Here is a 27064-nt window from a genome sequence, read left to right on the forward strand (position 1 = left end):
TGGGAGAAGGGCATTCCAGGCAGGATTTACAAGTAAATGCAGAGGCCCCAGGTCAGCAATGCACTAGATGTGTTCCAGGAACAGCAGAGTGGCTGATGTGGCTGGTGCAGAGTGAGCAAAGGATAGAAGCACAGATCAGAGGAAGTGGATGGGGTTGCTCCAAGAGCAGGGACTGCTAAGAAGCCATTACAGTTGTCTAGAACTCTCTCCAATGAGGGTATCCTTTAATATACATTAAGGCATAAATTATTAACAAGGCCTTTCATTTTCTCATGATGTTTACTTGTGAAGGCACGTTGATCTCTGATAGGCTGAATTTCAGATAATTGCATTCCACCTCTTTTTTTTAAATTTTTTTTTTTAACGTTTATTTATTTTTGAGACAGAGAGAGACAGAGCATGAATGGGGGAGGGTCAGAGAGAGGGAGACACAGAATCCGAAACAGGTTCCAGGCTCTGAGCTGTCAGCACAGAGCCCGACGCGGGGCTCGAACTCACGGACCGCGAGATCATGACCTGAGCCGAAGTCGGCCGCTCAACCGACTGAGCCACCCAGGCGCCCCACATTCTACCTCTTTTAAAGTAAACTCTACCCTTAGCGTGGGGCTCCAACTCACCCCAAGATCAACAGTCACATGCTCTACTGACTGAGCCAGCCAGGCGGCCCAATTTCACTCCATTTTTTTTGCACTGAATGGGTGTGGCTGGGAAAATGAGACAAGAAAAAGGAGGAAATAATGGCAAATGGGGGGGGGGGGGAGGGGGAGAAAGAAAAAGTCACTGAAGTCCTCTGAAGACCACCAAACTAACCCAGAAGGATCTAAGGTCTGGGGATACCAGGTCTAAGCAGGAAGAAACTCCAGACACAACTGCAAAGTGGACAAGCTATGTTTCACTGCTGTAACTGCAACCAGATTCTGGATACCAACACAGGCCAGACAATGGGACCATGGAGAAAGCATCTTTTTTTTTTTTTTTTAATTTTTTTTTTTCAACGTTTATTTATTTTTGGGACAGAGAGAGACAGAGCATGAACGGGGGAGGGGCAGAGAGAGAGGGAGACACACAATCGGAAACAGGCTCCAGGCTCTGAGCCGTCAGCCCAGAGCCCGACGCGGGGCTCGAACTCCCGGACCGCGAGATCGTGACCTGGCTGAAGTCGGACGCTTAACTGACTGCGCCACCCAGGCGCCCCGAGAAAGCATCTTTAAAGCAAAACACGATTACCTGCCTTCTTCCCTTCCCTGCCCAAGCAAAAAAAAAAAAAAAAAAAAAAAGATGAACAGATACACTCAGCACCTGCATGCACATGGTCAGGTTAGCTTAGGCCTGGGATAATGACATGGCAAGACTTTTGTGTATCTGCTGCTTATTGTAATCCTTAAATCCTTCCACTGTTGGCAACATTCAAGATATTATTTGGTTACATTATTTGGTAAATACCCCAAGGTTGGCTGAAACACTTGCCCTAAAGAACAGAATCTAAGAACCAACATTAAAGATGCCTAATCATGTTGCAGTGATTTCAGAATTATGTGGCTTTATAGAAGGTGCTAAGACTTGGTTGAGAGTTTTAAAAAATCACTCTAGAGTGAGGTGCAAATAAACACTGCAGAAAAACCCATATTGAATCTTCTATTCAGTGGTTCTTTTGCTGCTAGAGATGAAGAACATTCATAAAGACCAGTTCTTCTCAATATATGCTGCATTACTATTTGGCATGAAATGAAACCAGAGATCCCACTCAATTTCCTAATTTTCTTTTATAAAGCACCCAAAAAGTAGCTGTAACTTTATTTTTAAGAAATTAGTGTGGGGGGAGGAGGTTGGGGGAGAGGGGAAAATAGGTGATGGGCATGGAGGAGGGCACTTGTTGGGATGAGCGCAGGGTGTTATATGTAAGTCAATTTGGCAATAAATTATATTAAAAAATAAAATTAAAAAATTATTTGAAATTTACATCATGTTTAGCTTTATGCAAAAGTAACCATCCTGAAACTATTAGTAATGGTCAATATGTGTGTATATTTGGTAAATTTGTGTGTATAAACACATGAAGGATTGAAAGTGAGTGTTTAGATTAGAATGAATAATATGTACTAGATACACTCATAAATGACTTTTTAAATGTTAAAAAAAATAGAATTTAGTATGGAACTGTGGTTTACAGTTCGGAAAGTAATCCTAGACAATAGACAACATGTTTCAAGAATGCAGCATGGCATCATTATACCAATTACCGAGTAAGTACAGAACTGAATTCTGAAGGAAATAAAATTGTCCGGGGACAAACCGCTGTTTGCCCTACTCAGAGGACAAAACAACACAGGTCTATTTTTATCCTTTCATAAGATGTCAGTTCCATAAAAAAGGAAGCACTGGTCTCCACCTATCCATTATCAGAAACAAAATATAATGGTTGTTGACCAAGATAAAAGTGACCGACAAATCTCTTCCAGAAAAGTTCTAAAATGAGTCTGATCACTCTAGTCCCATTCATAAATCCTGGAAGGGACAGGAGAAAGAGAAACGGGAGGTGCTCCTGGTCGTGGGCCAGTAAGACCTCTCCGTTCCTTCCCCTGACTCCATCACCTATGTTGGAGTAAGCTCCGTGCATTTGGAATCGGGACACCCGGCTCCATTACCGGCTCTGTGACTTATGTTTTCGACCGTGCGACCATACCAGTCAGGACCCTTGGAACTGTTTTGAGAAATGCAAAGAACTCTGGCACCAGCATGACACAGGTGAGGGAATTAAGGTGCAGAAAGCAACAATGACTTGCTCCAACTCGCAGCCCACGGCATTACCAGAATTCAAACCCGGGTCCATCAGACTCTACGAGACTTCGCGAACCACTCAATTTTCTCGAGGGCAAACGGAGGGATAACACTATCTACCCAGCACGGCTCCTGGAAACTTGGAAGGTACAGATGCGGGCCAAGCAGTTGAACATCACTTCCCAAAGCGCCCAGGCGGCGTGGAAAATTCTGTCCACCTAAGTGCAGATGAGGAGCCTGGACTGCGGCCCCGCCCCAGGAGGCCCCTCAGTCCTCCAAGCCGGGCTCCGCATCGAGACCGCACCGCACGCCGCAGACGCCCCTTCGGCCAGCGCGGCCCGGCCAGGGGCTGGGGAGGGGCCGGGGGACCGAATCGAGGGCGCGTCCCGCCCCAACTCACCTGTCATCCGGGCCACGCCAGGGCGCACGTGCAGGGCCGGCGATCGCGGACTGGGTTGGTACCTGGGTCCCCACGCCGCCCTCTCCGCACGCGTCCCCTTCTAGACGCAGCCCTCGATCGCCAGCCTGCGGGACCCCCGCTTCCGCCTCTGGCTCCCCTGGAGGTCACATGATCAGAGGGGCGGAGAGCAGGGCGGGGCGTCATGTGACCGTTCGCCGGCGCCGGCTGATGACGCGGGAGCCCGCGCTCGCGGTTTCAGCGACTAGAGAAGGGAGTTGAGGAAGGAGTTGGGGTCCGGGTGGGGGCAGTCCGGGTGCAGCCAGAGAGAGCTGGGTCGGACATCCAGGTAAGGCAGAAGCGAGGGGTGGCGATGGCGAGGGTGGCGGGAGGTGTCGCCTCCCTCTCGGGCCCTCCGCGGGTGCCCTGAGCTGGGGTCCGTCCACCTGGGATACGGTCCTGGCTCTGCACGTTAAGCAGTGAGGCTTGGGCAGGCTGCCCCCCTTCCCGAGACGCCATCTCTCCGTCCTTCTGCCCTGGTAGGGAACTGATCACGAATTCTTGGTGCAGATTAATCCAGTTGGAGCTGTCTTTAGAAGCAGGGCCTCGGGCAGGTCGTTTAAATAAGCTCTTGTGTCAGTTTCCTTTTCTCTCCTATAAATGGTTGTGAGGATTAGGATAATGAGAGTGAAGCGCCGGAGCACCCGTTTATGGGGAAATGGTGGTTGCTGTTATTGTTGTCAATCTCAGTTCTTTATTGATCGCCGGTTTTGTGAGAGGAGCTGTTTTACATGCTGTAGAACGTGTCAGAGTTCTAGTTTAAGCTGCTCCCAGAGTGAGGGAGTGGTAGCCACGTGAACGAATAGTTGTGATGAGTTTTATAATTGTGTGTGTGTGTGTGTGTGTGTGTGTGTGTGTGTGTGTGTGTGTGTGATGGAGAGAGAGAGGGAGGGATAGTGGTAGCTTGGCGGGGGTGGGGCAGGCAATTGCTTGTATGGCTAGGAGAAGGCTTCATGAACGAATAGTTGTGATGAGTTTTATAATTGTGTGTGTGTGTGTGTGTGTGTGTGTGTGTGTGTGTGTGTGTGTGTGTGTGATGGAGAGAGAGAGGGAGGGATAGTGGTAGCTTGGCGGGGGTGGGGCAGGCAATTGCTTGTATGGCTAGGAGAAGGCTTCATGAAGAAAGAAGTATCCTTGCATCTTGTAAAGGGAGATACAGCTCTGGCTGGACTCCTACAGGTCCCCATGGGCTTAAAGGTCAATATAGTGTCTGTAAATTGTTTGCTTTGTGCTTACCACTGTGCTGTACAGAAAGATGAGAGAGGGAAACAGTATTTAAAAATTTTTTAAATTTTTTTTAATTTTTGAGAGACACAGAGAGCCCCGGGGGGGGGGGGCAGAGAAAGAGGCAGACACAGAATCCCAAGCAGGCTAGGCTCCAAGCTGTTGGCACAGAGGCTGATGGGCCCAAACCCACAAGCTGAGCGATCATGACCTGAGTTGAAGTCCAACACTTAATTGACTGAAACACACAGGGGCCCTCCGGGGAAACTTTTTTTTTTTAATATAATTTATTGTCAAATTGGTTTCCATACAACAGCCAGTGCTCATCCCAACAAGTGCCCTCCTCAGTGCCCCCCAACCACTTTCTCCTCTCCCCCACCCCCCCATCAACCCTCAGTTTGTTCTCTGTATTTAAGAGTCTCTTATGGTTTATCTCCCTCCCTCTCTGTTTGTAACTATTTTTCCCCCTTCCCTCCCCCATGGTCTTCTGTTAAGTTTCTCAAGATCCACATATGAGTGAAAACATATAATACTTGTCTTTCTCTGATTGACATTTCGCTTAGCATAATACCTTCCAGTTCCATCCATGTTGCTGCAAATGGCATGATTTCATTCTTTCTCATTGCCAAGTAGTATTCCATGGTTTATATAAACCACATCTTCTTTATCCATTCCTCAGTTGGTGGACATTTAGGCTCCTTCCATAATTTGGCTATTGTTGAAAGTGCTCCTATAAACATTGGAGTACATGTGCTCCTATGCATCAGCACTCCTGTATCCCTTGGGTAAATTCCCAGCAGTGCTATTGCTGGGTCATAGGGTAGTTCTATTTTTAATTTTTTGAGGAACCTCCACACTGTTTTCCAGAGTGGCTGCACCAGTTTGCATTCCCACCAATAGTGCAAGAAGGTTCCCTTTTCTCCACATCGTCTCCAGTATCTATAGTCTCCTGATGTGTTCATTTTAGCCACTCTGACCGGCATGAGCTGGTGTCTCAGTGTGGCTTTGATTTGTATTTCCCTGATGATGAGTGACGTTGAGCATCTTTTCATGTGTCTGTTGGCCATCTGGATGTCATCTTTGGAAAAGCGTCTATTCATGTCTTCTGCCCATTTCTTCACTGTATTATTTGTTTCTTGGGTGTGGAGTTTGGTGACTTCTTTATAGATTTTGGATACTAACCCTTTATCCGATATGTCATTTGCAAATATCTTTTCCCATTCCGTTGGTTGCCTTTTAGTTTTGTTGATTGGGGAAACAGCGTTTTTTAACAAATATTTATTTATTTTGGGAGAACACAAGTGGGGGACGGGCAGAGAGAGAGAGGAGGAGAGAGGATCTGAAGCAGGCTCTGCACTGACAGGCCGACAGCACAGAGCCGGATGTGGAGCTTGAACTCCCCAACTGTGAGATCCTGACCTGAGCCAGAGTCCCAACGCTCTACGGCCTGAGCCACCCAGGTGCCCCAGAAACAGTATTTTTAAGTTAGCTAATAACTAGTCCTGCCTGAAGCGAATCTTAGACCTGCTGAATGTTTTTGTCTTTCTCCTTCCCCCATTCATATGTTGAAATACTGATGCCAGTGTGGTGGTATTAGGAAGTGGGGCCTTTGAGAGGTGCTTAGGTCTTGAGGGTAGAGCCCTCATGAATGGGATTAGTGCCTTTGGTAAAAGAGGCTCTTCAAGCTCCCTTGCACCTTCGACCTGTGAAGAGGAAGACTGAGAAGGCCTGGGGGCTATGAACCATGAAGAGGGCCTTCAGAATGCAACCCAGCTGGCACCTTGATCTTGGACTTGCCAGCCTCCGGAACTGAGAGAGAAATTTCTGTGGTTTATAAGCCACCCAGTCTGGTGTTTTATTACAGCAGCCCGAATGGCCTAAGACAAGGTCTGTTAGGGGAGGCAAAATAACATGCTTGGGAAGAACTCAAGAAACCTCGTTTTAAACTTTCTTGGTAATCATACGTTCAGGGAACAAAGAGATTATTCTTACTGGGGAAGACTCCCAAGTGGAGGTTGATTTAAACCTGGGTTTCTCAACCACTGCGTGATTGACATTTTGGTCCTGATGATTCTTTGGGGTGGAGGTAGAGGCGGGTTGCCGTCCTGTGAGTTAATGTGCTCAGCTGTACATAGTGGTAGAAACAGGGAAAAGTGCGTCTACGCCATCTGTCCTCTCCATCCATTCTCTTTGCTTCTCAGTCTGAATCTTTTCCCTGGAAATACTCCAGCATTACAGAAGGAAGTTTTCCCCAGCTCTGTGCAAGGGTAAAGTTCCATTCGCGTAATGTGAATTTTGCACGCACATCATAAGGATAGCTACCATGTGCTAGATACTTCCCATTTATCCTGGATTATATTATTCCCTGTATACACTGTGTGTTTTTGTCAGCTCCCGCTGCTATTGAAAAATAGCATAGACTGGTGGCTTAAACAATAGAAATTCATTTCTCACAGTTTTGGAGACTAGAAGCTGGAGATTGGGGCGCTGGCATGGTTGGATACTGGTAAGGACCCTCCTAGTTCACAGTAGGCCACCTTCTTGCTATATCCTTACAAGGTGGAGAGAGAGAGAGAGAGAGAGAGAGAGAGAGAGAGAGAGAGAGAACGAACTCTGGTGTCTCCTCTTCTTCTAATAAGGACACTGATCCCTTCCTGAGGGCTCTACCCTCAGGATGTCTAAACCTAATTACCTCCCAAAGGCCTCATCTCAAAATACCATCACCATGGGGGTTAGGCTCTCAACATACAAGTTTGGTGGGGGTTGAGATGCAGTTATTTCAGTGTTCTTCGTACTTGTTTGCTTTTAAGAATTATCTGGGGTTATTCATAAAAATACTGGTTTCCTAGAGTATCCACTAGGGACTCTGATTTAGTAGGTCTGAGAGAGTACCTGTATATAAATCTGTATTTCTTTTTAAGTTTTTTTATGTTTATTTTTGAGAGAGAGAGAAAGACAGAGTGTGAGTGGGAGAGGGGCAGAGAGCGAGGGAGACACAGAATCCAAAGCAGGCTCCAGGCTCTGAGCTGTCAGCACAGAGCCCGACATGGGGCTTGAACTCATGAACCACGAGATCATGACCTGAGCTGAAGTCGGATGCTCAACTGACTGAATCACCCAGGTGCCCCAAATCTATGTTTTTGAGAACCATGTCAACTGATTCTTAAGATCAGACAAATTTTAGAAAACTACAATATTTGATTTCAATAATGCTGTGAGATAGATAGATAATTTCCTTCAGACTGAAGATAGAGAAGGTAAGCAACTAAACCGGGGTTGTGAAGTTTTAAGTAGCATGGATGGGACAGAATTTTCAGGCATCTCTGCCCATTGTCCATTCTTGTAAGCACTACTCTGTACTGTCGCTCACAGTGTTACAATGATGAAGTTGATGGTAATATTTGCTTCCACTTTTAAAGATTTATCTGGTGGGCATTATTTTCAGTGTTTTATTATACACCTTAACTCATTCAGTTCTCACAGGAATCCTTGACCTAGGCCCTGGATGATTCCTATTTTAGGAGGGGGAAAAATGAAACACTGAGAGGTTAAGTAATTCGCCTGAAGTCATTCAGTTACTCAAATGGCAGAATCTGGCTCTTAACTGAGATAGTCTGGTTCTAGAGGCTACATGCTTGACCACTACTCCATATGGCTTCCATATTTTGCTCTATAATGTAGAAAAATTCTGCTTTTACTGACAGAGTCTGGGATCTTACCAAGTCTATAAATCTGTTAGAACCAGAGGACTGTCAGGAATTTATACAGTATCTATATATATACATTTTATTTTTTTTTAATTTTTTTTAACATTTATTTATTTTTGAGACAGAGAGAGACAGAGCATGAACGGGGGAGGGGCAGAGAGAGAAGGAGACACAGAATCGGAAGCAGGCTCCAGGCTCTGAGCCATCAGCCCAGAGCCCGACGCAGGGCTCGAACTCACGGACCGCGAGATCGTGACCTGAGCTGAAGTCGGACGCTTAACCGACTGCGCCACCCAGGCACCCCTATATATATACATTTTAAATTTATATTTAATATAGTATGGTTTTCAGAATTTAATATGCATATATGTCAGATAAGTTAACAACTACAGATTTTGGAGTTCTCTGTATTAAACTATTTTACTTTTACTACTATCAGTTTTTAGAAAAATGCATCAGATGAATAGTCTACTTTGTCTAACCCCTTTATGTTTTAGGTTTCATAAAACTATGCTGTTGTTGAATTCTTCCGAGAACCAAGGAATGTTTTAAAAGAGGGTATTCTCCCTCCTTTAAAAAACGAAGACCCTTTCCCCTTGTATTGAGCACATCTGTGTTTGGTGGCCCAGATGACAGCACAATGCTTTAGCGTCCCCTCCAGGGATGGAGAATGTTCGTAATAGTGTGGCACTTGTGGGATAGTAGATACATTCATATGGATGTTTATAGCAGTTTTATTTTCTTATGCAGTTATTTTTCTGACCCCTAAATCTTATTTTATTGTGTTTGAAAACTTAGGTAACAATTTCAAGATGCCCGGACGTTCGAGTTCAAGTTCAGGCTCAACTGGTTTTATATCCTTCAGTGGTATAGAATCTGCTCTCTCCACTTTGAAAAACTTCCAATCCTGTATCAGCTCTGGAATGGACACAGCTTCTAGTGTTGCCTTGGATCTTGTGGAAACTCAGAGTAAGTAACAATTAAAACTTATTTCTTCTGTGTTTACTTTGAGATAACCTGGTGTGGAGGCATTCTAGGGATATGAGATACTGCTCACCTTTTGAGTGTTCCTGGGGCAATCACTTAATCCCTCTGGGCATCTGTTTTCTCATTGTGTTCTAAGTACCGCATAACAATGTACTGAGAATTAAATGAGATTGACTTATTCATGTTTCTTCAAATAGTTCTATGCCAGAAGAAACTGCACTAGAAATTTACAGGTTAAAACAGGAAGGTTCCTGTCCTCAAAGATCATTCAATCTAAAGTATGTGACATTTGTGAACTGTAAGGTATGCAAATGCATTATAATAAGGTTATTTTGCAGTAGTTTAAGTCTTCGTGCTTGATAGACTAAGGTTATGCTAGGGGTACCAGCTAGGAAGGCCTCTACCAAAATAGGAGAGTTCAGCTTTGATGAACATTTTTCACTCAGAAGATTTAGAAAGATGTTATTTGCTTTCTTTGGATTAGGGTTGTTTTTATTTTATGTTATGTACAGAGCAGGGGAGCAACAGATTTTTGTTTTTAATATCGCTAGTTTTTAGCGATTTGATTGTGATGTGCCTTTGCATGATTTTCTTTGTTTATTGCCTTTGCATGATTTTCTTTGTTTATTGTGTCTAGTGTTCTTGAAGCTTTATGGATCGTGGGCTTATAGTTTTGATCAAATTAAGAAAAAATTTTGCCACCATCTCTTCAAATAGTTTTTGTGTCCCTCCCCTCCCTTCCCCTTCTGGAACTCTAATTACACGTGTATTGGACAGCTTGATAGTGTCCCGTAAGTCACTGAGGCTAGTTGATTCTTTTCAGGTCTTTTTCTGTCTGGCTTCAGCTCGAAGTGCCTGTTGCTGTGTCTTCAAGTTCATTGGTTTTGTCTTCTGCAGCGTCTACTCTTGTTAATTCTGCGCAGTGAATTTTAAATTTCAGATACCGGATTTTTCATCTCTGGACATAAAAAAGAATTAAATGGAATCTTATTTCTGTCTTCTATCGCTCTTCATTATGTTCATGTTTTTCTCTATATTCTTGAATATACTGAACATATTTATAATACCTGATTTAATATCCTTATCTGCTAATTCTGTCTTCTCTTGTCTATTGCTGCTTCTTCACGTGGACATTGTGTGCGCTGTGTTGCTAAGTGTTTGGATTTTGTTGTCTTCCAGTAAAGAATTACGGCATTTGTTTTGGCAGGCATCAAAGTAATTTGTGGAGTAGGCTAATCCTTTCCAGGTTAACTAAACTTTGTCAGTGCAGGTCAAGTTGGTGTAGATTTATCTTAGGGCCAATTTTGCCTTGTTACAAAGGCCTTCCTGAGTCTCTGTTGATTGCCCGGAGGGTTCAGTGAGATAACTCCACTCCACTGGATGCAATTTGAAGCTCTTCCCATCCTGTGTGAATTCTGGGAATTGATCACTGTATAGCTCCCAGCATTTTTTTCTTAGTAGTTTAGGATTGAGGGGATCTCTGCAGATTCCTTGAGCGCTTTCTGTGCATAGCTCTCTCCCAGTGCTGTCTTGAAAACCCCTGTTGTCTTAGCCTCCCTGAACTCTAGTCTCTGTCTGTCCTTGGTCCTTGAAGATTTGCATTCCCTGCTTGGATTCCTCCTCTCTTGTGTAGGGAGGCGGGCAATTGCGTGACTTACCTAACTTGTTTTTCGCTCTCTGCAGGACTCAGTTCTGCCCTGCCTATTGCCCCAATGTCTGAGAGCAGCTGTCAGTTTTTATTTCATCCAGCTCTCTAGTCGTTCACTGCAGGGGGGCTTACTCCACACCAGTTCATTCATGGCCAGCAGCAGAAATCACCCATAATTTTTAGTGGGTAGCCTTCTAAAGTTCTTAACCTTGACTTGAAGTCTAACTTGGATAAAAGTCATAATAAAATCTTCAGCCATAAGAGAGAAGAGCAGTTGACTATGTTGGAGAGCAGTGACTGGATTGGAACAAATTAAAGTACAGAAGAGCATGTGGGAAAGTCCATGAATTATCTTTGTAACAGAAATGCTCCTTTTCTTCGCCTCTAAGATTAGCACCTTTCTGTTTCCCTTCTGGGTTGCCCAATTTCATCACAAATTAGAATGAACTTTGTTAAAAGAGATGTTAGTGATCACTGAGGTACCATTTCTCACTCCGCGCTGCAATTCTCTTGTTGGTAAGGGGGATTCTTGTTCCCAAGAACTTGGAGGGAACTGATGTGTATTGTTTCGTTTCCTGTTGGTTGCATTTTCCTATACCAGGTGGTTGTCCTTGTTCAACTTCTAGCTCATTTGAAGTGATCACCTTTCCCTGTGCTATGTTATAGGATGTGTATCTAGGCAATTGACTTTTACTGTTGCCATGTCTACTCCTTTTTTCTCCAAGTGTGTTGGTTATTCTGGGAATACTTTCTTTTTTTTTTAATTAAAAAAATTTTTTAAGTTTATTTATTTTGAGAGGGACAGAGAGAGAGGGAGACAGAGAATCCCAAGCAGACATCACTGTCGACGCAGAGCCCGACATGGGCCTTGAACCCCTGAAATCGTGAGACCATGACCTGAGCCGAAACCAAGAGTTGATGCTCAACTGACTGAGCCACCCAGGTGCCCCTGGGAATACTTTCTTTCTTACTTAGTTGTGAAATGAAATTTCTTACATTAGGAGATTTTTCAGGTAGCTGGGGCTTATTTTTCGGATTTTTAAATTTATTGTGTATTCTTCTGCTTTCTTAGGCAGAAGTACTAACTTAATTTATCAAAAGTGTTGTTGTTGGGGCGCCTGGGTGGCGCAGTCGGTTGGGCGTCCGACTTCAGCCAGGTCACGATCTCGCGGTCCGTGAGTTCGAGCCCCGCATCGGGCTCTGGGCTGATGGCTCAGAGCCTGGAGCCTGCTTCCGATTCTGTGTCTCCCTCTCTCTCTGCCCCTCCCCCGTTCATGCTCTGTCTCTCTCTGTCCCAAAAATAAATAAACGTTGAAAAAAAATTTAAAAAAAAAAAAGTGTTGTTAATATCATCTTTGAGCAGTTGAATTCTCATAAGCCCTTTAAGTTTAGTTAAATAAAATTGAGGAATGGCCCTTTTTTTTTTTTTTTAAGTTTATTTATTTTGAGAGAGAACGAGAGAGTGCATGCACGTGCACTCAAGCTTGTGACCAGTGTGGGGAGGGACAGAGAGAAGAGAGGACCCTAGGCAGGCTCCGTGCTATCCGTGCAGAGCCACACGCTGGGCTCGATCTTAGGAACCACGAGATCATGACCTGAGCCGATATCAAGAGTCAGACACTCAACCGACTGAGCCACTCAGGTGCCCCTAGGAATGGCCCTTCGAAAACATTAATGTACCTCAGGTTGTGTCCTCTCTCCTCTCTGCCAGGAAAGGAAGGGTTTGAAAAGAAGGAAAAAAAGAGTTTTGTCAGAAACTCATACTGTTACAGGCAGTTGCTCTTAAAATGTGAGAATTAAATAGTTGGTCTCTGTACATATCTAAATTAATATTTTAAAAGTGCACAATCAAAACTAATCAGTAGAGCAAGTCTTTGAAATTCCTTTATGTGCTTATGCTGCCTCTATTAACGTCTTTGATGTCACCTGTCACATGAGAGGCGTGGGTTTGCAAGACTTGCTTTTCAGAGTTGATTTTTTTCCTCCTGATAGTTTTGCAGTTACCCACAGAGTAAGGGATGGCACTAAATTGTGACTGTGTGGACCACAGTCATACTGATCCATTTTTTTTTTACTTCAAATATATAATTCTTTAATTTTGAGTAAGTAGATATTAAAATTCAGGGTTCTTTTTTTTCCAAAGGAGGGCATAATATAAAGTTGAATTTAAAGAAATGCATACTTGTAAGTAAATATTTGGACTGCTTTTACTGAATCCTAGGTGTTTTAAGTTGCTGTATGAGAAATTAAATAAGTTCTCTAAGATCTAAATAGAAAATAAACAACTTAGCAAGGCTTCATTAGATCTGCTTTTCTCCTGATTACTTTATAACATAATTGCACAAAGCAGATGTATGCAGTGAGCTTTTCTGTGGCATCTATTCTCATTAGGGTAGCTGACTCTTAATTTAAAAATCGGCAGTAGTCTACCTCCTTGGCTTTTCATGTGTTCCCAGGTAAGCTCCGCCTCCACTTAAAATGCAGTAACATGCCATATCCCGACATCCTGAAACCAGTTAATGTTTTCTCTTTGTCTCACGGTTGTTGTTGTTTTTCGTATTTATATTGTATTTCGCTGTGTTAATATGTCTGATCTTCCATTTGAACCTGGTCTCCTTGGGGCAGAGACCTCAGGGTGCTCATCGGTTTTCAGAGGTTGGGACTTAATTTGATGTTTGTCAGGTGTTGAGTGTGTATGAGTTACATAATAAGTGTCTTTGAAGACTGTTCTCCAAATACAGTTATTTGAATCCACTATGTAGAAAATTAAGTTGTTTTCAAAAATCAGAAATTGTGCATTTTAATTTGTAAACCTAGTTTTTTAAGGCTTTGCATTTAATTTTTGTGTAAGAGCTAATTCAGTGCGTCAGAACCACTTAGAGAGGTTGTTAAAACACAGATTGCTCAGCCCCACCATCAGAGTTTCAGTAGGTCTGGATGAGCCCAAGAATTTGCATTTCTAACAAGTTACCAGGTGATGCTGATGTTGACGCTGCTGGTCCATGGACCTTACTTTGAGAACCAGGTGTAATCATCATTTCCTAGTTGGCAGGAAACTTCCACCACTAGGTGGCACCAGAATACTTCTTATGAGGTAGCCTTTGGCCTTAACGATGGGTTTGTTGACTGCGGAGTTCAAGATTGTGCAAAAGGTAAAATCGCTGAATTGTTGGCATTTTGTAGCTTAGAGCGTGAGTTATTCCATCTATCTGAGAAAACAAACATGCTGACTGTATCAGACCAGAGAAACTATAGGCCTATTAAGGTTACATTTCAAGGTGAACTCTTCCAGGAAGGAGGAATAACCGCACATTTCCACTAGCTTCGTTTTCAATTACGCAGGCTATTCATTTGCCAGTGATAGATGTTGACCCTGTCATAAGGCAGAAACATACACTGCTGCTTTGTTATTTATTACTCTGAGTTATCAGATCTTGATTTTTGTTGTTGATTTCATTTAAAAACCACTCTTAAAAAGGTTTACATGTTCTGTTCACAAAAATATGTCATTTTGTCCTTATACTAGAGGGCCAGTAGTGTTTGGGCGGTTTTAGGAGGTTAAAAAGTGTGAAATGTGCTTTCCTTTCCCAACTGGCTTCCTCGGTCAGAAAGTTGAGTAGTTTCCTTTTTGAGCGGGGGAGAGGAAGGTTTGAGCAGTTTGCCTCACCTCACCTCCTGTTGCTGTGTTTTCCCACCACAGAAACTTCCAACCGTCCCAACACCTCCAGGTTTTCTCTCTTCCACTGGCTGTAACGACTTAAAGGTTTGCATGGTTTCTCCGCACGATGGAATGTGTGGAAATCACTGCTTCTGTGCTCTCCTGTTTGCTAAGCTCTCCTGTTTACAATGGGATGTCACTTTCTGAAATAGTAAATGAGTCATCTTTTAGTTTTTGAAACAGAATATGTATAGTATCTGAATACCGCCTGGGTTCTTCTAGACTCTTAATAATCTTTCCGTTGATTCTACGTATTTATATTTGGAGCAAAGGCATGAGTTAGGTTTCGGTGACCTAATAGGGTATGAAAATGACTAATGCAGAAAAAACGGAGTTGGAATCACTTGATCAGATTTAAAAATTAGACTAGCACTTTATCATGTTATCTTTGATCGTTGGAAAGAATTAAGACTAGTTTCATGTTAGGCAAAGATGACAACTCCAGACAGAAGAACAGACTTTAGGATCGATTTTGAAACAGCAGTTTCCTTTTTAGAAAATAAAATTTTGTCTGGTGGTAAGCAGAAAGGAGCTTTTATTAGGTTGGTGATTAACAGTTGAAACCAATTTGATCATTTTAGAGAAGATTGGTATCATTCAGGCCTATTTCTCCTTCGGTCTGTACTTTGAAACTGAGGTTATATGTTCTTGTGCGTAAGTGTGAAGCATTATCTGTATATTACAGCACCGTCCAATAAAAATACAGTGTGAGCCACATGTGCAATTTAAGCTTTTCTATTATCCTCATCATAAAAGGTAAGAGGAGAAATGAAATTTAGTAATATTTTATTTAATCCCATGTGTATAAAATATTATTTCAATATGTAATTAATATAAAAGTGGAGTTATTTTTACATTTTTTTGGTACCAAGTTCAAAATCCTTCAGTCCATCTCCATCTGGACCAGCCACATTTCATATGCTGCTTAATAGCCACACGTGGCAGGTGGCTACGATGATGGACAGCAGCGGTTATACAAGTTATTTCATTTTTCAGTGGCTACCAGAGGACGGCAAGAATGTGAAAGGGTAGTTACATCAACTAGTTTTGCAGCTTTTTCGCAGTTTTGGTGACTATTCAAATCAAACCAGTTGGCAAGATGAGACCATACTATTTACTGATGTGCGTGTGTGTGTGTGTGTGTGTGTGTGTGTGTGTGTGTGTAGTTGTTACTCCTCTACCACTGGTGGGATTGTCATTTTAAGTTTTTCCCCAAATTGTTTAGCCAGCTTAAAATTACTTCTGGGGATCTTATTAATATTTGGTTCCGTCTGAAATGTCATATGCTGATTTGACTCCACACCTACAGTACTTTGATATTTTGTAGCTAATGTGGTAAATTAGTTTCTTAGGATATTGGGCAACCCAGAAGGGTCCAGCCTCTTAACTTCTGCAGCCAGAATACTCTAGTCGCTGTAAATAATTAGGCCAGTCTGCAGTTGACCTTGGAAATGCTAATTTGTTTGTCCCTGGGTGCTGCAAAAGCGGGCTTTCCCTTTCCCTCCCAGGATGGGAGTTAAAACCTTGTTTGGGGAAGTTCTAAGGCACTTGGGGCTGGCTCCTCACACACCTGCTTTGTGCTCTTTTTTGCATTGGGACCGAGTTAAAAGAGGAGTATTCCTTGCAAGAATTTCTTTGAAGGCCTCGTGGAGTTATGTTTTAATGGACTTTGAGAGCAAGTTTATTTACCTTTGGATCTGCCCTGCTTCCTAGCACCATTCGCCATAGTGATGGTTGATTAAGAAGGATTTCATCGCTATTTCATTATATTTCTTAAATTTATTGAAAAAGGACATGGAAGCCATCTTTTATCCCTTCGATTTAGTATTTAATCAGTGCTGTTGTGGCGTCAGATCCAGAAGAAGGTAGCTAAAAAAAGAAAGTAGAAAGAAATGTTAGTTGGAAAAGTTACACCCACTGAGAAGTTATAGGCAGTATTCGGTAGATAGAGGAGGAGAGAGAAAATTTATGAAATCCAGAGTTTCTGTCTCTAAACTGGTGGTGGCAGCAGTGGTGGCTTTTACTTTAAGACAAAGATGTAGGTTTCCTTTTCTTTGGGGCGGTGCTCAGGCGAAGTAATTTTCCCTCTTTACTGTACAATACTGATTCAGAACATTTGTTTGAGCTTACTTTTCACTCTTCCTAGATAATTGTTAGCACTTTATGTTGATCGGTCACCAATTGTTTATTGGCCCATGCCTTCAAGAAGCTAATAATTGAGTTAGTGGATAAGACAAGTACGCGTAAAGATAAAGGAAAAACTTCATAGTAGTAAATGTCTGTTCTAAATGAGATTGTGAGTCTTTCTGTCCTCTTCATGACTTTTTACGTTCTGACCCAGCAGCCTGATTTTATATCCAGTAGGCACACGTGATTTCAGACTGTACATATTGGGCAATTTAACAATAGTGAACGTAGTGCTTTTTGTGTGGCAGCCATGCTCTAAATGCCTCATAGGTATTCGTTTAATCTTTACAGCAGTGCTCTCGGGTAGGAAGGTAACACAGTCACTTTAACATAGGAGTACACTGAGCCTTGAGGTTGAGGAAGGACTGGGTACCATTCTCTCACAATAACCTATTTCAGATTGGAAATAACACATTTTACTTATTTACTCTTTGCATATTCTCAATCTGTTGTCCTTGTAAGTGTCACTTTCCCCTTAATTGCAGCAAGCTTTGAGATAAGTCCCCTTATCTACTCAAGTATTGCTTATACCTGTGCTTATTATAGAGACAACCCGTTTGCTGGGCTCTATCACCATTGTACCTGAAGATGAGAGCTTCTCATTAAAACAATTTGGAGAGTCCATTCCGTGCTAATTTTTGACTTAGAAGGTTCCCTTGCTGAACTTACAAAAAAAAGTTTTCCCTAGGACTATATTTATAAATCTCAATTACCATGTTGTAGATCATCCTTGTTTGATCATGTCTCTAGCCATGACCAAAGCATCTGGCATTTACTCTCTGCAAATAGTAGCTATTAATTTCTATGCCCGTTTTAAACCAGAGAGCATAGTGTACAAGAATGTTCATGATGTCACCGGCTACACCCCTCTGTACACCCTGTCAGAGAGACTGGATTTAGTTCTACCAGGGTGTGCTGTCAGGCCTCCTTGCCTGTGTTCACATGACTTCCTCTCCCTAGAATGCTCTCTCTCCCTATTGACTGATGGAAGGGCACCTATTCTCTTTCAAGGCCAAGCTTAAGTATTATCTTTTTTTCTACAGGTAATTCTTCTCCCACCTAGACCGTACTGAGTTTCCTCTGAGTTGGCCATGCATTCATCCATCACAACAATAGAGTACTTCTTTGCATTTGATTGTTTATAAAATCTATATTCCTACCACTAGATACAGGAGTTTGAAAAAGTCAGTTAATAACATCCTGTTTCCCAACCAGATTTTGGCTTTCTGTCTCTGTTGCAGCTGTCCATTTCTGCTGTAAATAATCTCTATAAGGGTATACTTGACTGACCCCTGGTCTAGACCAAAGTCTTCCTGTTCATATATATACATACACACATATATATATGGCAAAGAATGGGTTGAATATAATGTATAAAGTCTATACTGATCCCTGGTCTAGACAAAAGTCCTTCTGTGATAGTCTCTATTCATATATGTATATAAGGTGAAGAATGGGTTAAATTTTGCACAATCAAAACACAAAGTGATATCTGAAAAGGGATTGTGGAGAGGATAGCAGAAATGTTCTTACAAATAACTTTTTTCCCTAACTCATTAAATTACTGGTAGAAAATAACTTCTGATTTTACATAAAAGAGTATAATGTGAGCTTTAAGAGCTTCTGTATCAAGCTTCTGTATCATGTGAAAAATCCTACTTGTAAAGGTTTTCTGGTCATGTAGATCCCCATTGAAGTGGATGTGCTTAATCATGTTTTAATTTTCTCCTTTCCAAGAGCCATTTATGTTTTTTAAAGTTAGTTCCATGGAGCGCCTGGGTAGCTCAGTCGGTTAAGCGTCCAACTTCAGCTCAGGTCACGATCTCGTGGTCCGTGAGTTCGAGCCCCGCGTCAGGCTCTGGGCTGATGGCTCAGAGCCTGGAGCCTGCTTCTGATTCTGTGTCTCCCTCTCTCTCTCTGCCCCTCCCCCATTCATGCTCTGTCTCTCTCTGTCTCAAAAATAAATAAACGTTAAAAAAAAAATAAAGTTCCACAAATTGTTTACTGAGTACCTAAGTGACAAACACTATGCTAGAAATGTAGAGATAGGAAGATACTCTCAACAAATTTCTAGATCTTGCTACAGATACTTTCTTTCTTAATAATCCCATGAAAATGAAGTAGACATTGGATGGAGGAGAGGGGCGAAGCTCAGAGGGGTTGAGTGATGTGTCTGAATCACAAAGTTTAGTTTGACTGGATGGTACTTATATCCAAGATAGCTTCTGCTCCGTGTATGCGCGCATGTGCTTATGCGCACGCGCACACACACGTGCACACACACGCACTCATTCTTGTGTATGTCATCATGTCCTCTGCCAGTCCTAATTGCCTTTGTATCTATAGGTATTAGGTTTGGTGCCATGAATAAAGAATCCCTCATTATGGGATACAGTTTTGCTGTGATGAAATTTATTTCAGCAACTTACGGTCTATCACCTTAATTCACCTTCATGGCATTTTACTCATGCTAACCTAGTTTTCTTTTTAATCCCTCCCAATCACTCTTCTAATCTCCATTAGCTCCATTATTCTTTTGTTTGGTGACTTTTTAAAAATAACCGCTTTATTGAGATATAGTTCACATACTTTATCATTCAAGTATCATTCAAGTATGTCTAATTTAGTTGTGTCTAATATATTCACAGATACTTTATTTACTCAATTTTAGAACATTTTCATCACCTCCAAAAAAGAAATCCTGTCCCCTTTACCTGGCGGTGCCTTTCTATCCCTCCCCATTCTCATCAGCCCTAAGGAGCCACTAATCTGCTTTCTTCCTCCATAGATTTACCCATTCTGGACAGTGGATGTAAATGTAATCACATAACATGTGGCCTTTGTGACTGACTTTGGTCACTTAACATGATGTTTTCAAGGTTCATCTGTGTTATAGCGTGTACTTAACCACTTCATTCCTTTTTATGACCAAATCATATTCTACTGTATGGTTAAAACACATTTTACATATGCATTCATCAGTTGATGAACATTGGGTTATTATTATTAATATTATTAAGAAATATTATCTTATTATTAGGATATTATTAAGAAATGCTGCTGTGAACATTTGTGTGTGAGTTGGTTCTCCTTGTGGGTTTGATTTGCATTTCCCTGATGATTAGTGATGTGAAATATCTTTTCATGAACTTACTGGTGACTTGTGTATCTTCTTTGGAGAACTGTCTATTCAGATCCGGTGCCCATTTTCAAACTGAGTCATTTCTGTTTATATTTTTGAGTTGTAAGTGTTCTTTATATATTCTAGATATGAGTGTATTAACAGATATATGATTTGCAAATTTTTTCTCCATTCTTTGGGTTTTTAAATTTTCATGATAGTGTTCGTTGAAGCGAAGTTTTTAATTTTGATGAAGTCCGATGATGTGCTTTTTCTTTGGTTGCTGTGCTTTTGGTATCAAACCTAAGGACCCATTTCTCAATCTGCCGCCTGGCGAATTTATCCCTGTTTTCTTTTCTAAGAGTTTTATAGTTTTAGCCCTTACAGTTAGATCCATTTCGAGTTCATCTGTAGTTTGAATTAAGAGTCCAGTTTCAGTCTTCTGCATGTGGCTATTCAGTTGTCCCAGCACCATTCTTTCCCCTGCTAAGGGATCTTGGTACCTTGCTGCACATCAGCAGACCATAGACACACAAGAGTTTATTTTTGGATTCTCAGTTCTGTTCCACGGATGGAATTCTGTTTGCTTATCTTTATGCCGATACCAGCCTGTCTTAGCTGTTGCTTTGTAGGAACTTTTGAAATCAGGAAGTATAGTCCTCAAGTTTTGTTCTTCTTTTTAAAGATTGTTTGGAATATTTGGAGTCTCTTGTACCTCTGTATGAATTTTAGGATCAGTGCATCAGTTTTTTTCTACAAAGAAGCCAGCTGGGATTCTGATAGGGTGGCATGGAATTGTAGATCAATTTGAGGAGTTATTACCATCTTAAAAATATTAAGTCTTTTGATACATGACCATAGGATTTTTTTCCACATTTATTTAGATCTTTAATCTCTTTCAGCAGTGTTTTCAGAGTATTAGTCTTACACTTCTTTTGTTAATTTATTTCAAAACATTTCAGTTTTTTTGATTCTATTGTAAATGTAATTTTCTTAATTACTTCTCAGATTGTTTATTGCCGTTAAATACACTTGATTTTTATGTTGATCTTCTATCTTGCAACCTTGCTGAACTCGTTTAGTAGTTCTAACAATTTTTTTTAGTGCATACGTTAGGATTTCCTATATACAAGATCATGTCTTCTGCGGATAGACATAGTTTTATTTCTTTCCAATGCGTTTGCCTTTATTTATTTTTCTTGCCTAATTTCCCTGGCTAGAACCTGCAGTATGATGTTAAATACAAGCGGCAAGAATGGACATCCTTATCTTGTTCCCGATCTTAAGGCGGAAGCATCCAATCTTTTCATCAAGCATAATGTTTGCAAGAGAACTGCCTTCCTCCTGCAGTGTGCTTCCCGCACCCTCTACTGAGAAAGCTTAGCATAATGCTCACTGTAAGGAGAAATACTTACTGCAGTTTCATCCATTATCACGGAGTGTGTATTAAAAAGCGAATTTTGAGCCGGAAGCCAATGCAATGATTAACTGGCACAGCACACACATGAGCCAGTGGAAGAAAGCTTTCAAGGTGCTGTGAAAGAAGCCATGTTTCCGGAAACAATGGGGGGCGCCCTGGGGTTAGTAGTTCATTCTCGCTGAGGACCGTGGGGAGAGGAGAAATTTCGTAGAGGAGATGTTGACAAAAAGATGAGTGTTTCTCACGGAGTGGGAAGGGCTATTTCTGAGGGCAGCAAAGGTGAGAAGAGGTGTGGGGAGCCTGCTGTGGAGATCTGTGACGCGTCTGAGGCTTTACCCCCCCTTGCGAGCCAACAAGTTAGCCTGCCACAGTTTCCTGGGTGCTGGCAGAAGACGGGAGACTCCTGGGGCAGAGACAAAGGTCTTTCTTTCTTGTTGCACGTTAAGTAGTGGGAATATCACTTGTCCATAGGGTCGCCTTGCTGACCGCCACCTCAAGTCCTCCCGGGGGTGATCTGGAAGGGCCCAGGGTGGTACTGCAGCCTGTCTGTGTCACGGCTGAGGACCCTCCAGCTCGGGGTGCCCAGATTTTTATAACGGGGAAGACACCTCCCCACCTTTTGGACCTGGAGGAAGAGACAGTATGTTTCTTACACATCCCTCTGCTCTGGAGGAACACGCTCTCTCAGTTTTCTAAAGCTTTATTCATGATACAGACATCCTTGGAAAGATAGTCTGGAACAAAAGGGCAGTTAGTGCCTCTGCTTCAAGATGTACAGAGATGTGTGGGAGCCCTCAAGAATTGATTCCCAACACCTGACAGATTCAGGGAGCTTTGATTTGGGCCTTTCTGATATTCTTACCACCACATCTTGCAGCGTCAGCACTTAACCTCCATCAAGATGTAGTACATCTCTCCACGTAGCATCGCCATTTCCCTTTTGGCCAGTTAGGGCCGCACAGTGCTTTGGTTGGCTAGGCAGAGTAACTTAGGACTTTGAGAACCGGTTCTGGAATCCAAGAATCCGGTTCTGGAATCCAAGAATCAAGCTCAGCTCTGCCAGTTATTAGCATTGTGACTTTAGGTAAGCTTTGGTTTCTTCATTTGTAAAAAGGGGATAATATTGTAAAAGAGCCACTAATATCTAATGAGTATTTAACTGTGCGCCCACACACGGCTCCCTTGCACCCTCCTACCTTATTTAGGGTTGACACGAGAATTAAATTACGTGTATAAAATGCTCTCCACTATGCTTAGCCCACAGTACTCACATTTTATTGGTCAATTATTTTGTTTTCGTTAATAATTACGTGGGCCTTTTGCAGGTGAGAGAGCTGGATCCTTAAGAGCTCTTGGTGCAGAGTTAGTATTGTACAAAATTAGTGTTGTACACTTAGCCCTGGTTAAAATGCAAGTTCTGCCGTCTACTGTGTGACGTTGAACCAGGTACTTCCCTGCTTTGAGCTTCCTTTTCATTGCACGCAAAATATAGACGGTGTCTTCTTTTCATGGTTGTTCCTAGTTTGGAACAGTTTATATGCTTTGAATACAGTGTTTTACCTCCTACCTTGGCTGGTCAGTCTGTAAACACTGCCTTTGGTCATAAAGAGAATTAGCAGAAAAACATTTAAAGCATATACTTTATAGTTCAGATAAGGAACGGCACCAAGAATGTGTGTGGAGTAAAGGCCAAGTGTGCGGGAGACAGGGGAGGGGAAGGTGGACATTATCTCCTTCACAGGAAAAGGAGTGACATGTATGATGGCATTTAGGAAGCAGAAACGTGTTCTCGTTTTAGAAAATTAGTGCAGGATTTAATTTCAAGCAAAAAGGATCAGAGCTCCTGTGGGACAGTCTAAAATAGACAATTAAACCAGTTAACAAAGAAAGGTAATGTAATGTGTTGCACAGAAGATGCAGTTTTTTGTTAGTGTTCTCTGTTCTCTTGAAATAGAGCCTTCCAGGGTTTTTTGGTAGTTTTGGAATTTCTTCAGTTTGAAAGAATTCCCTTATACCTGCCTTTTCTTTGTTCTCTTAGTGCTAAACTTATGAGAGCGTCTGGATCTTGACTGGAACTTAATAATATTGAAATGGGTAGTGTTAGCAGCAACGTGTTTTTTTCATTTTTATCAATTTTATCACTTCCAGAGTGCACTGTGTACCTGTGTTTAGATACTAATTGGGAAGCAGGATGCGAATGGTAGTTGTTCCTGTAAGGACCCCCCTGCCAGTTTCACATTCCAAATACCGAGAAACGTATTAGACCCAAATCACGTGAGAGATGACCGGGAAAGTTCTACGAGGTATCCCAGATGCTCACCTGTGAAGCAGTTTCTTTCCTCTTCCTCGTTCAGTTTTTGGCTAACTGATCATATGTTCCAGTAATTTACTTTTCACCCAGATATTTAACAAATATTTGCATATTCACCGCAAGGACACTGGTTTTGCTTTTCATCCTTAGCATTCTTGGCCATAGGAGGTTCCCAAGTGGGGGAACCGGTCAAAATATAAACAAAATTCCTTACATAATCCGCTTGTCACATTTTCAGATAGTTGCGGCACAAGGAGAGCAAGTGACTGCTGTGTGAACAGAGATTTTAACATACTTTCGTTCTGTATTTATTTAATGATTTTGGTTGGTCCCAGTTGAGTACCATGGAAATAGATTTCTCAAAAGAACCTTGAGAAAATACATTTGCTGAAATTTGATTTCATCTAGTAGAGTTTAACAGGTGACTGATTTAACTTTGCTTTTTCCTGAAGAAATCTAGATCTGGTAAAGCAAAGCAATTTAAAATACAGGTCAGGTGCACATACTTTTATTAGAGGTATTGCATGTTTATCATGTCCTTCAGTAATTATTCACCAGTGGTGGCCCCCAGCAAATCTTCCCATCGTTGTACTTGCATGGTCTTCCTCACATCAAGATAAGGAGCTTACTGGGGGTAATCTGTTAAGTAGCAGTAGATGGAGTTGGTACCAGGAACGAGAGTTCAACACACGTTGACACGTGCCCGTATTGCTGTGAAACAAACTACCTAAAACTTAATGTTTTAAAACCACAGACTTTTCTTCTTCTTTTTTTAATGTCTCATGATTCAGTGGGCTGACTGAACTGGGCTGGGAGGCTCTTTCACTCCATGTGATGTCAATTAAGGTGGTGGATATTGTGGGGGGGCTCACCTGGGTTGCAACTTGCAAGGTGACTCACTTACACGGTTGGCAGTTGATCCTGCCTGTTGACTGGACACTCAGATGGAATTATTGATCAGAGTTTGAGGATGCTATTTCATATAGCCTCTCCATGTGGTGTGGGTTTTTCCCAGCATGGTAGCTTTTTTAAGAGGAAGGAAGTAGAAGTTGCCAGACCTGTTAAAACCTGGGCTCAGAAGTTCCAGAGCATCACCTCCAGTGTAACTGAATACATCAAATCCATCACAGGGCTAGCCTCAGTTCATGCAAAAAGAAAATAAAGTCTGTCTATCACTGTGAAGGTAGCATTCATATAGGGATCAAAGGCTTAATACTACATGTACTAGGTATTGCAAATACAGCAGTGACTAAAATAGACCTGGCCACTGGGTACTGAACGGAACCTGGAGAGAATTAGGAAAGGGTCAGAATGTGGTGGTAGGCTCTCATAGGTCAAGTTAAGAAGTTGGGGTTTAGGGCAGTGGAAGCTGTTAAAAAGTTTTAAAAACAGGAATAAGATAGTTGATATTTTGCATCAATTCTCTGGCTGTGATACGGGGAATGGCTTCCTAGGAATGAGTGTGGAGGAAGGCCACCCAGTTGGCGGGGTGTTGCAGTTAGTCCCCTGGCATTAGATGATAGTGACTTGGACTAGGAAGGTGACACGGGTGACGAGAAGTCAGATTCTTAAAGGAGGAATAATTGATGAAACTCCATGATTTATTGAATGTGAAAATTGAGAGAAAGGAAGAAGTCAACGGCGGTTATTCAAATTTTTGTCTTTAGCATAACCATATTGATAGAGGCTCCCACTATCAATTTACTTTACTCTTTTGACCCTAGAGATGCATGTAAAACAGTTTCAGAATTATTAGCCTATACCTCCATGACAAACAGCTTCACTTACAGTGCTTAGGTACAGGTCTTTTTGTCTTTGGTCTTACAGTTTTCACTCAAAACACTGTGTAAGGCTACCTCCGTCAGTTCCCCCTCGCCCTTCAGTGAGGTTAAGTCAAACATTTGTAGTAGAGTTAAATTTCTTTGGCATAGTCTGCATTCTGTCCTCCTTCCCCTGATAACTGATGGCTGCTTTGTTGTTCTCATTGTCTTGTATACATTAAAGTTCTTAGGGAGTTAAATTTGTATGGATTTTGACGCTTTGCAGTCTCTTTTTGAAAATGTGTACTAACCAAGGACATACCGTGATATCTGCTGGCAGCACTGTTGGAAGTGTAAGGCTGAAAGCAGGACTCTGAATGAGGCCATGGTCAGGTTTATAGGTCAGGATTAATGAATCAGGGTTAATGAATCTTCTGTTTTTAGAGGTCAGGAATAGCCCTTATATCAGGAACTTGCATTAGTCACATGCTTGGTGGGGTTTAGAGGATTAGGCAGAGCTCAGATATCAGGTAAAGAGTTGAATCAGGGCGTAGATATTGGAACTTAAGTGATGGCAAACAGAATCTTCATGGAAGGACCATATTAGCTGTACCTGTTACACAGCCAACAGGTGCAACACTCGTAACTACGGCGGGTTCTGAAATGGAAAAAATGCCTGGAGATTGTAGGTACTTGAAGGAAGGGATTCCTTCTTTGAAATCCTGCAGAAATATTTCTTAAACTGCGGTCCTCAACCAGCCTGCCTCAGAAACATCTGGGAGGCTTATTGAAAAATTGCAAAATCAGAGTTTCTGGAAGCAGAGCCCAAGAATCCGCGTTTTAAACAAACAACCCAAGTAATTCTGGTACATCCTGAAGTTCGAGAAGGAGAATCGTTGTGTAGTGAACGGTGAGGTGCCTTGCACCAAGTAGGTGCACTCTATGTGTTTATTAAATTGAATTGCACATTAGCTCTGATAACGTTCTGATAATAGTTCTGAGTAGAGGGCTGACTTAGCAAGCAATACTAATAAAAACACCTAATGCTTACTAAGCGTTTATTCTGTACTAAGTGCTCTTTGACGATTAGCTCATTTAATTTGTATGAAGAAGATACTGTTGTTATCCTCTTAACAGAAGACTGATAAAAATAAGGTTCAGAAAGTTTAGATAACTTGCCCCAAATCACAAAAAGTTCTTAAGTGGTAGGTCCGGAATTCAAACTCAGGCATTCTGCCTCTAGAGTCCGTGTTATTTATGACATTGAGACATATTTGGCTTTGGGGGTTCGTGCTATGCATCCCCATAGTTTCAGAGACAAACCAATCTAAGGAAGAGTAAGAAGCTTAAAATCACACTACCATTTCAGTGCTTCTGCAGCTAAAAGTTTGTGTGTGTTCACATTTTACTGTATTCAGCTTTCTAGGGAGTAATGGTGTAGTGAGTGATGTTCTTGAGTCCTAAGGAGAGGCACGTCTCTTAAAACAATGTCAAAAATAGTTAAAAACAGATACAACTTTAAAGAAAATAATTTGTCAGTCCCACATTAATGTAAAACTATAGTACCATAGAGCATAAGGGTGAGAGACCGGATTTATAGACCTTTAGACCTGAAATGGCCTATTCAGGTCATCTACTCCAGCTCCCTCTTAAAAATAAGTGAACTGAGCCCCAGAAAACTCAAAATCTCTCAGCAAATTATCATTAGCCCCAGACGTCCCCATTTCCGCTTTCATTTTGTTTCTA

At 41.8% G+C, this 27064-nt stretch overlaps 2 protein-coding genes across 4 annotated transcripts in view; one reads left to right on the forward strand and one right to left on the reverse strand.

Annotated features, from left to right (window-relative positions):
* WASHC5 (WASH complex subunit 5) overlaps positions 1–3341 on the reverse strand; it is a 64588-nt gene extending 61247 nt beyond the window's left edge. For both annotated transcript variants that reach the window (XM_047841825.1, XM_047841824.1), the window contains exon 1: positions 3179–3341. The gene's annotated coding sequence lies outside the window, so the exon portion shown is untranslated. The remainder of the gene's footprint in view (positions 1–3178) is intronic.
* Positions 3342–3396: 55 nt separating this feature from the next.
* Positions 3397–27064, forward strand: part of NSMCE2 (NSE2 (MMS21) homolog, SMC5-SMC6 complex SUMO ligase) — a 216756-nt gene continuing 193088 nt past the window's right edge. For both annotated transcript variants that reach the window (XM_047841705.1, XM_047841706.1), the window contains exons 1-2: positions 3397–3524; positions 8965–9135. In XM_047841705.1, the coding sequence (XP_047697661.1) occupies positions 8979–9135 (157 nt within the window). In that variant the 5' untranslated portion in view covers positions 3397–3524; positions 8965–8978. The remainder of the gene's footprint in view (positions 3525–8964; positions 9136–27064) is intronic.

This window comes from Prionailurus viverrinus, chromosome F2 (assembly GCF_022837055.1).
Source record: "Prionailurus viverrinus isolate Anna chromosome F2, UM_Priviv_1.0, whole genome shotgun sequence".
Lineage (NCBI taxonomy): Eukaryota > Metazoa > Chordata > Mammalia > Carnivora > Felidae > Prionailurus > Prionailurus viverrinus.